The following is an 11,581-nucleotide window of genomic DNA, read 5'->3' as shown; positions in this document are numbered from 1 at the left end:
TCCCTCGGTGGAATCTTTTTTGGATGCTGTGTGGAAGGTTTTTTATGAAGAAAAGAGAGGAAATTTTAGGAAGGTAAAAGGTATGAGGGTTGGGTAGGAATCTAGGGATCAGTGTTCCCAGGAGTGACGGGCATATGAATATATCCCTTTCACTGTGGTGCAAGGCGATGGATCAAGACACCAGTTAACATCTGTGGGAAATGTGAAGAGGAGGAAGATACTCCAATTCACCTATGGTGCCAATGTCCCGCTCTGCTGGGAATAAGGCTCAGATACCTGGGAAGACACAGTGTGGAACCAGAAGAGATCGCCACATATCCAATGACAGCCCTGGTGAACTTCATAAAAGGGACCGGGTTACTGGCAAAGCAATGATGTAAAATGGGAGATAGTACAGAGGGCCTATGGCCTAAGTGCTCGCAGGGAACGTAAGTAAACCGCCTCCGACTTAAAAAAATAAAAAAGACACCAGTTTGAGAGGTCAAAGGGTATCCCCAAACCAGACTTTCGTAGTCTATGAACCCGGGCAACCCTGCTAACTTTCCAAACGTAGCAAACCGCTTGGGATCACCTATGGCAGAAGTGTTAGCTATATAATAAATGGTTCTCGGAGCGGTGGTACCCAAACTCGCCTTCCATATTATAACCCTCCTCTATTTCATTTACTGATGGGTCTAAACCACCAGATTCTCCTAACTGTGGTATTTAAAGGTATTAATATTTAACACGATAGTACGTCAAAATTATTAATTTCATTTCTAGCCGATTTTCAATATTTTCAGCCGAGTGCATTGCAATCATTGAATCTCAAAAATAACTTCACACCTTCCCTTATCCTCTCAGTTCCCTTCAAGAACCTAAAATTCTGCTCTATTTTTTATCTCGGTGGTTATTTTGTACTTCATTCCAGTCCTGGTGGCATAACATAAAAACGCGTAAAAAACAACATTCATTTGGTTTCCAGTACATGATGGCATCGTAGTAAATTCAATGATATTTCAGATTCCTTAGTTTAATTTATTAGTACAACCCCATCATTCGTTTATTACAATTTATCTTTATCCTTAGTAACAACCTCATCATTACTACCGTAAATCACATAACCCTAAAGTACATTTTTCCCTTTCCCAAAGATAGAGCCCGCTCAATTTGAGTTGAATAGTGTTAGCTAATCCAAAGGAGTCTACCATGCCTCATAAATACAAAGAGCTAGCGTTCCATCAATTCCCAAATATTTATAAAACAGAAGTTTTCTGTATGTGTTATATATAGTTCAAATCGAACATTTCTTGGTTCCCTCTCACATTTTAAAAACATGAAAACGTGCTTGACTCAATAAAAGACCATTTTAAAAGCAGGGGATCTATTTCACCATCCGGTTGGTCAGAGTTGGGTTAAGGTAGGGGCTGTAGGAAGGGATTTATTAATACGAGTCTTGAAGAGGCCCGAGTTATATGAAGGAGGAAAAACAGATGCCTGTAGCTGGTTCCACATACGAGCCGTCTTACGAAAAAACGAGTCCACAAGTATAGTACGTGTCCAAGAGTCCACTGTTTAACTTATTTAATTTAATTCTCACATTTATATTGACTGAGCGTAGTGAAGTCCTATTTTAATTTGACCGTTTGGCAATTCTTCTGTCTGTCAAATTGTTCGTGTGTTCCGTCTCCGTTCTCGAAAATTTAACTTTTTGGCTAACTTTGACAATGGTTCAGTAAGGGCCGTCTGTTTCAACAGAATGCTAAATCGTGAGCTAAGTTAAAAATTTAACTGTCAGTTAAAGTAACAAGGATGTTAAATCGGACCGCGCGCTGTTTCAAGTGCCTTTATGCAAAAGTAACAGTTACTAGTGTGGCCAGTCTAAAAAGCAGAATATTCCTTGAAATTACGTGGAAAAACGCACGGCATTATTTTTTGATACGGCCACACCGAAGATTAAATATGATCTCTGGTTAACAAAATATGACTGTCAAAATACAGAAGTTTGTTGTGCGTCATTATAACCTCTTCTGACTTCTTGTTTGTTATTGTGTTCGAATTTTTTATTTCAGAATTTAATTTTTACTTACATGATGAAGATCGATTTATAGTTTTAGGAATAATTTCTTGAGAGTATTGGAGGGGCTAGTTTCCTTTGATTAATAATTCCAACCAAAATTTGTAAAAATAGTTATATATTTATTACATAGTTTCTTTTCAATTATAATATGTATATTGAAACATTATATACAGGGTTTAATATAATAATAAGTTGTATACCAAAGTTTATGAAAAAAGATATACTTTTATTACATTGTTTTGTTCCTAGAAAAATATTTCTATGAGTATTTAAAAATAAATGACGACCTGTTATAATATATACGATATCACACGGAAAAAATATAATTTACCTTCCAGTAGTCGTAATATCTCCCTCAATTTGATCCGTCACAAATTTTGCAAGCTCTTTCGACATGCGATACCGTGCTAAAAATTCGGAATCATCCCAAATGACCATATTATTAACACGGGGTCGAAATGTTTTTGGCTTTCGCTGTAAAACATCTTGCATGACGAATTCATCTTCACTACTGTCATCTTCGATAATATTAATCATGATTTAATCGTTTCGTAACAACACTCAACAGAAGAACCTTAAGTAGGTATAGAACTGTCAAATATGTCAAAATAGCGGAATAACTCGAGAATCGTGAATAACTCGCGAGTAACTCTCGGATTTCGGGAAGTTAAAACAAAAGTTAAAAGTGACGTAAAACCAGGAGTTAAATTGATTGAAAAACGCATTTTGGTGAAATTTAACTTTAGCATTTACTTTTATTCTTACTTTTACTATAGTTAGCGTTGAAACAGACGGCCCTAAAGAACCTTTTTTCAAATAATGTGAAATCATCGTGTTCATGTAGACTTACTTAATAGTATTTCTTTTAATATTATAGTACCAAATAATGTTTGTAAAAAGATATATCATTGAGATAGTGACGTGCATATTGATTGGTCCTTTTATAATTTTTTGTTAATTTTCGTAAAATTTATTTATTTCATTTAATCGCCCATAGGGCTTTTACATCCAATGCAATTATTATTTTTAAGTTTACATAATGTATAAGAATATACAGATTAGATAAAATATAAGATTTATCAATGCATAGGTAAACAAAATATAGGTAACATCATAGACATATGAATATTATATTCATATGTCTATGGGTAACATGAAACATAAGAGTTTACGAAACGTAGGTAACATGGAATTTAAGTAAGTAAAAAATAAAAATAGACGATCTGCCAATATCCTCCAAATCAATTGAATAAAAAATTATGAAATTGTTGTTCACATTACTCTATAAACTATGAAACTTTAATTAACAATCTCTATTACACTAGATTATGATAAGAATCGACAAAAGGTCTAACAGAAAATCATTTATATGAATGTAAACATTCCATTAAATTGAGTTTAAATTTTGACATTGATTGGCAGCGGTAAACATCGATTGAACCATACTTATGACCTAGTCTGTGTAATCTTGTAATAGGCGAGTTTACGAAATAATTGTTAGCAGATTTTGGAACATTATACAAGGCAAATATGATTTAAGATTTTCAGGGCCAAAAGTATTTTGGTTATTTGTTTTTGGGGTGTTATGCCGTGTTGCGCTAACTCCTTCTTTACCCGCTTGCTAAAGGCTAAAGAAGGAGTTAGCGCAACACGGCATAACACCCCAAAAACAAATAACAAAAATTATACAAGGCGTTCAGTCGAGTTTCCCGCGTAGGTACTCGCAACGAAATAACGCTTGTTAAATCCATGACGTCCAGTCTGCCATTCGATATTTTGAATAGACATACCATATCAATCACTATGCGCCTTGATGATAAGTCGGTTAAGTTCAGCAAGTTCATTAAAAAATTATAATTAAGATCTTCGGTTGGAATTCCTACTTTAAAATTAATTAATCTCAGGAACTTATGCTGCACTCTCTCAATTTTTCGTTGGTGAATCTTAAACGTAAAATGGAGCCCAGATGATTGAATTATACTCTAGATTACTTCTCACCAAACCAGTGAATAGCAATTTAAAGGAATTAATTAATTTAAAATCTTTTAACTTTCTCACAATAAACCCTAAGCATTTTATAGCCTTGTCAAAAATAATACCAAGGTCCTTAATTTTCTCTACACTTTTTAGGAAAATGTTGTTAATGCTATATTGATGCAATGATTCGAGCAAAAGTTGTATGCTTTAAAATTAAGCGGGTAGATATTTAAGTGCCTACTGACAAGTCATTTCAGAAGAAATTTTGGTTGTCATTTATTAAATAAAAGAAAAATTATTTTTGGGACACTTTCACATATGCATGCGTTGTGTTTTGCGTTATTTTTTCAATTTCAGTCAATATTTGTATGTCAATTTTTGAAATTTGGGAAGCGTAAACTTGTAAAAGTTGGATAACATATATAAAATTAAAATAAAAACAAATTTAAACAATATTCAGGGCTTTATTCTCGCATAAAAGTAGGTAACTTTCAATTAGTGGTTTGGTAGGAATATTTAGAATATGTATGGGTAGGCGCTGTAGGGAGAAGCGTATGCTGGGGCGGCGGCGTATGCGGCGTATGGAGAGAAAGGAGCGGCAAGCGGGGCGGCCAGCGGCGCGGCGAAGGGTGAAGCCAACAGCGGGGCAGAGCGTAATAGGGGAGCGGCGGCGAGCAGTGGCGCGGGGGCCAGGAGCGGCGCCGGGGCTACGGCCAGGGCTGCGTTGTAGTTCCTGGCGACCACCTGGGAGCTCGTGGCGGTGACGATGGGGGCACCCGCCAGGAGTCCTGGGGCGGGAGCGGCCAGGCTGCAAGCCACCATCGACACGAAGAATACCTGAAAATTACAAATAATTGAATATTTTTTATTAAAAATTGTAGTTATTAGTCAAGAATGCTATGATGCTTTAACAATGATATTGACTTTTTTTACTCTTACGATAATTTGAAAAACTAGGTAATACTATGTATGTATAATTCTCATTATCTCACCAGCTTGAACATTTTGTTAGTGTGTTGCTTGCGTCGAGAGAAGACAAAAGTATACTTCTCCAAGCGTTCCTACCAGTATTTATATGTCTTGCAGCAGGACATTGCAAAGGCCGATAGCGTGGGGCATCCATTGGGTAACAAATCTTTCATGGACACGTTCATGAATATTTTGTTCATAAAAGTGGTTTATTTTGTTTCATAAGATACCTGGGTAAATTCGCCAGACTGTTTTTTTATATGAAGCACGGTTAAAAATACTTTGTAATAATTTAACCAATGAAACTACAGATAAAATTGTATCAAATCCATAAGTATTTAATTGTAGAGCCTATATATTTGAGGCTAAGCTAAAGTGTTATTATGCACACCGTTTATCTGTTTTGGGTCTTCTGAAAATACATCCCTCGATTTTCATAATTCACATTTCCCTTCAAAACCCCAAAGCTTCCCTTCTACTTTTTATTCTGATGATCACTTTGCATGCGTTTTTCAACTCTTGGTACCCTCAATCTCAAACTCCCAAAAACAATAACAATTTGTTTGGGTTCCTGGACATGTTTGCTTCAAAGGAATAATATTTCGGGTTCTGTTGTAGAACAATAATAATACCTGATTATTTTATTATAATAAATTAGCAACATTAACTAAAATGTTAAATAGAGAATACAGAGGTTATAAATATTAAAAATAGAAAATACTTTATTTAACAATTGGTAATACAATTCAATTTTGGGAGAGAACCGCTGCTCCTGGAAGCATTAAGTGGTTCCCTACGATTGATGACTTAGCGGGGCTGCCTGGATTCATGGAGGTGAGGTTTTTCTAGGTCTGGGCGACGGATGCATCTGCCCACCTGCTGCGTGGCAGGCCGGATCGAGATAGACTGGACTATTTCGACCCATCGCCTTGCACCGCAGTTGAAGGAATATATTAATACGTCAGTCATTCTTGGTCCCACTGACCCCCTGATTCCTACCCACCCTTCATACCTCTTTCCTTTCAAGAACGTCCTCTCCTTCCTTGCGTTAGTAAGACCATCCACACAGCATCCTTTAAGATGATATATGCCCTGAGGGAAATTATTTTCCTCGGGGCCTCCTGTATGGAGCTAATGTAAAAAAATCTTTAGAAGTGAAATGCATAGTTATAAGTTGAGGTTCCTCAACCCGCCTCAATGGGACTAGCAGTTTTGAGGCCGTAATTTGGAAATTTTTATCCTAATTCCAATGAATATACACATAATAAAATATGTTCACTGAATAGTTTAGTTAAATCAATAACTTCGAATTTGAGTGAGTGCTCCGGTAAAGGCCCAATTGCTACTTTAGATGCAATTTTTTACATTAGGTTTAAAAATAAGTTATTCACATATTTTTTCATCTGGAAGAATGCTAAAAAATCTTGTCGCCCTGTATCTAAAGTTTCGTTGAGGAAAAGTAGTACAAGATACAGGAATTGGGTAAATCTTTGTTAGAATTTCTAGAACAGCGAGTGCATTTCATGGTATTTATAAACGTTTATACAAAGATCATTGTTGATTATTAGCGTATATCTGCCGAACGTCAAACACTCCCATATTTAATTAGATTTATTTAAAGTCTCTAGCACAAAGATTATTTTTTAAGATATTATACGTTTATGAATGTTTTTATGATATTATTTAATGAGAGTCTAAACCCATTATCATCAATACATAAATCACATACTCTTGAGTAAATTATTTTCATTCTCAAAACTTGCAATGTTTGGGCTGAGTAATGTTATAATGTTAGCAAAACTTGCAACGTTTAGGCTGAGTATTGTTATAATGCCAATCTAAACTACACATTTTTAATATTCTCTTTCCATTAAATTTTGGACAAATTCCCGTCCGCTCTCACCTTTTTAAAATACATGTGGTTGAGATGAGTCCTAGGATTGTAGGTAATTACTGAAAAGTGAAAACCTTTTTGTTGTTGTTGTGCCTATTTAGGTTTTCTTAAGAGCTTTGTCTATTGCATCCCCACTAAACAATATTTCATATCTTCTCAGTCTGAATTCCACTCCAATTTTTTAAATTACCATATTCACCTACCTTTAATAGGATAGATTTCTTTCCTCTCTTCTTTTATTGAAAACATTGGCCAAAAAACACTCTTGGGGGATGATAGCCAAATATTTTGTTTTAAGTATGGTCAATTTTTAACGCTTGGTAGCAGTTTTTATATGAACCTCCCAAAAATAAGTGAAATCGAAAAAAAATTAAGAAACTCCATCTCTATAAGGTCCGTTAAGTTATAAGGTCGTCTTTTAAATGATTTAGAAAACCAAAAAGATCGACCTTTTTGCGGTAGCGACCTCTGAATTTTGTTTTTTTTCACACAAACCTACTTGCATTCTTATTTCAATTAAAATTTTGAAGGGATTTGGAGGGCTAATAAATTTTTTTTTACTGGCTTAAGTTATTATTATTTGTAACTTTTAATTTTCAGACACACCCTTTATCGTTTAAAATAGTGTAAAGTTAAGATCTCATTGAAAGTGAAATTAATAGTGAAAAGTTAAGATCTTATTGAAAGTATAATTTCGCTGAGTTTTGGATAATAGCATTTAAAATCAACGGGTCAGTGGACAACTGCAATTTATCACTAAATAAATACAAAAGATGGATGCTGAGGCAGTTCAGTTATTTTCATGAAGAAATTTAAAAAAAAACTACATCATTTTACTATATATTCCTACGTATTAGCCCTTAAAAAGAAGTAAATAATTAAATAAATAAATAAAAGTCCAGAGGATTTATAACAAGCCGTATGTTTGATAAACTAAATATACAGTAAAGTAATAACTAATTTCCAACTAACTCCCTACAAATCAATTTAGAGTAAATTTACATTAGTACGATCCAATAATGGTACTTTATGTGCCTATTCTACCTATTGAATTATACTTATGAATACTTTAATAATTCGTGAATTATACTCATACCTAATAATGATAACTTCATCTTAACCCATTCATTCCTTCTACTTCTTTTTCATAAAAAAGTAGGACAAATTTGTACAAGTACATACATGAAATACAACAAAACAAATGGTATATTTCAACAATATTCAAGTCTTTATTCTATCATAAAAGTAGGAAACATGACAATTGGAGATTTGGTGGGGATATTTAGAAGATGTATGGGTAGGCGCTGTAGGGAGAAGCGTACGATGGGGCGGCGGCGTATGGAGAGAAAGGAGCGGCAAGCGGGGCGGCCAACGGCGCGGCGAAGGGTGAAGCCAACAGCGGGGCAGAGCGCAAAAGGGGAGCGGCGGCGAGCAGTGGCGCGGGGGCAAGGAGCGGCGCCGGTGCTACGGCCAGGGCGGCGTTGTAGTTCCTGGCGACCACCTGGGAGCTCGTGGCGGTGACGACGGGGGCACCCGCCAGGAATCCCGGGGCGGGAGCGGCCAGGCTGCAAGCCACCATCGACACGAAGAATAACTGCAATAATAAGTTTAAAAAATCAGGGTGAACATTTTTGCAGTTTCCCTATGGAAATTATAACCTTTTTTTAGTTTATTGTTGTTGTTTTAACCAATTTGAGACAGAGCTTTGCAACTTCCGCTAATTAACTGGAACATTTTACATATTAAAGCCTAGATTTTAGTGGTCAAGTAAAATTGTCTTACCAGCTTGAACATGTTGTACGTGTGTTGCTTGTGTCGTGAGAAGACAAAACTATACTTCTCCAGTCGCCCTGCCCATAGTATTTATATGCATATCTTACTGCAGGATAATGCAATAACCGATAGTGTGGGGTATTCATTGGGTAACGAATCTTTCGTGAATATTAAATTGGTTGGTGTCCGTAAAAGTGCCTAACTTTGTTTCTTAAGTTTTTTTGGGGAATAACATATCACTCAATATATTTTTTTTTGAAATTAATCATAATATAACTCCGCATGGTACATATTACTGTCATGTTTTTTCAATGTTACTAATAACAATACCTTCATCATTTCATCATACAAATTAACCTCCTGAGGTCTGCGTTAAGAGCTAATTTTTGTTATATATAATTATTTGTTTCCAGGGAAGCAAGTTTATGAAGAGAAACTATTTAAGAGGTACGGCTGTGCGGCCTTTTCCATACAAAACTTATATTTGAATTTGAGGCCAAAATACTCAACAAAACTGATTAATTATGTATAATCCGAAGGTATAGAAAATATCTAGTATTACCGTAATAGTTACTACTAGTACATGTACTTATTTATTTATTTGGGTTTAAAATAATTAAATATAGGGAATCAATGAATTAAAATTTTCATGATTATATGGCTAACTTTTACATTTATTTATGAATTAACTAAAATTATTTTTATTATATGATGAAATACGAAATATAAAATAAAAATATTATTTTTAAACAAAATGTAAAAAATACTAAAAATAAAATAAAATAAATAAAAATAATAATTAAAAATAAATAAATAAAAATGATAACAACTAACAATTTGTAGGCTTTTAAGACCGTTAAAATAAATTTAAATTTAAATAAAAACTATAGCAGACTTAAGATCATGCGATGACCAGTGTTTTTTGATATAGTGTCCTCTGCGTGCAGTTCTATCTTTTATAAGCATAAACTTTTATAATATAAGTATGTTTGTTGGAAGTGACTTGCCAGGTAAGTATGTTTTGGTATCTTTTCTAAATAACAAATGTAGATCCTAGGAAATAAATTGTACAGCGCCCTTGAGGTGATTTTTCACAAAAACGGCGCTCTACAAATTATCCAATTATTTTTATTTTTAACTTCCGATTTAGTTGTCCGGGTTAAATCTTCCTCAAAGGAAAAACTTAACCCTTCCACTCACTTTTCCACAAATGATCATCTAGTCAATCAACATTATGTAAGTGCATTATATAAGCAAAATAAATACAAAACAATACAAGAACAACACGTCAATTCACCAGAGATCAAATGGGAAAATAATTTACCGACTCCAGATATTTTCATATCAGAGGGTTCGGCTCGGTAGAACTTCTAACAGGGCCTATAAATCCTACTGATCCCTCAACATAAATATTTAAAAAATCTTTTGTTATCCTACATGTATTCAAAATGACCGACTTTTGCATCTTTATATATAATTTTTTTGGTAGTTCTAATACGCCTAAATTTTTAATTAGAGAGCTAGGTATAATGCCAGTAGCCGAAATAACGAATGGTAATATTTTTATAGTATGAGAATGCCAAATTCTTTTTATTTCATTTCCTAAATCTGTGTATTTTCTTATTTTTTCACTAACAGATTTTTGAATATTACAGGAATTTGGAATAGCGACATCAATGATATAAGTTATTTTTTTAATTTTGTCATGTAAAACTATATCGGGTCTATTATGACTAATCGCTCGGTCTGTTAGTATAGTTTTATCATAATATATTTATTATTATTTTTTTGATAAATTAATGTTTTAAAGACAAGATTTTATTTATGCATAGCACAAAGGATAACAATTATTTTTATAAGCAATAATTGTTCGCCTGAAACACTCATCCACATTGAAAAAATCTCCTGATAAAAAATACATGACGCCAACGGGACTCGAACCCGTGTCCATTCGATTTCCGGTCGAAAGCTCTGACCACTGAGCTATGGAGGCTTATTTCTTACCCGAGAAAATATTCAATATATGCTAGTGTTTCATTCAACAATTACTGCTTTTTACATTTTTTCACCTGAGAACAAAAATAAATGCATAAATAAAATCTTGTCTTTAAAACATTAATTTATCAAAAAAATAATAATTAATATTTGACAAGTCCAAGTATTTCACCTAAAAAATGTATACAATTTGTATCAACGCCATCTAGTGAGAGATTTAGCACTTACAATGCCTTTCTCATATAAAAATAAAGTTGGTTGTTCTCAGGTGAAAAAATGTAAAAAGCAGTAATTGTTGAATGAAACACTAGCATATATTGAATATTTTCTCGGGTAAGAAATAAGCCTCCATAGCTCAGTGGTCAGAGCTTTCGACCGGAAATCGAATGGACACGGGTTCGAGTCCCGTTGGCGTCATGTATTTTTTATCAGGAGATTTTTTCAATGTGGATGAGTGTTTCAGGCGAACAATTATTGCTTATAAAAATAATAATATACTAGCAGTTAAAAACCCGCTCCGCGGGTTTTTTTCTGCTAGGCTCTGCGAGCGCTCTTGCTTGGGCTTCGCCCATTTTAAGTGATATTAACAACAGTTACATTTAATAGATAGATATTAGAACATTCACAGAGAGAGGGTGAGTATATATATTGTTAAAACACGGAACAGGAAGGAGTTAATTAATAATAACATGCTAAATTTACGCATAATAAGAATGACAGTTGTTTGAATAAATGAAATTTTACGTATTTGTGATGGATTATTTCAAACTAAACAATATTATTGACTACATGTATACAACTGATATTGACTGTTATCTTAGGTACCTAATATAGTTAGCTCATAAGAGACTTGCAGTGCTTAAATATGTGTTACAACCGTCAATGTCTTTAAGTTGAATCAATATCGTTTAGTT

General features: G+C 34.2%; 1 protein-coding gene across 1 annotated transcript; it reads right to left on the bottom strand.

The window, feature by feature from the left end:
• Positions 1-4,503: 4,503 nt before the first annotated feature.
• LOC149422554 (uncharacterized) lies at positions 4,504-5,060 on the bottom strand. Its single transcript, XM_089633856.1, has 2 exons — positions 5,029-5,060; positions 4,504-4,873 (listed from the first exon to the last, which is right to left on the bottom strand). The coding sequence occupies exons 1-2, from the start codon at positions 5,038-5,040 to the stop codon at positions 4,553-4,555; spliced, it is 333 nt and encodes a 110-aa protein (XP_089489982.1). The 5' UTR covers positions 5,041-5,060; the 3' UTR covers positions 4,504-4,552.
• Between the last annotated feature and the right edge of the window lie 6,521 nt (positions 5,061-11,581).

This window comes from Hesperophylax consimilis, chromosome 7 (genome assembly GCF_061612785.1).
Source record: "Hesperophylax consimilis isolate HC1 chromosome 7, BYU_Hcon_1.0, whole genome shotgun sequence".
Taxonomy (NCBI): domain Eukaryota; kingdom Metazoa; phylum Arthropoda; class Insecta; order Trichoptera; family Limnephilidae; genus Hesperophylax; species Hesperophylax consimilis.
This window is presented reverse-complemented; position numbering and strand designations above follow the sequence as displayed.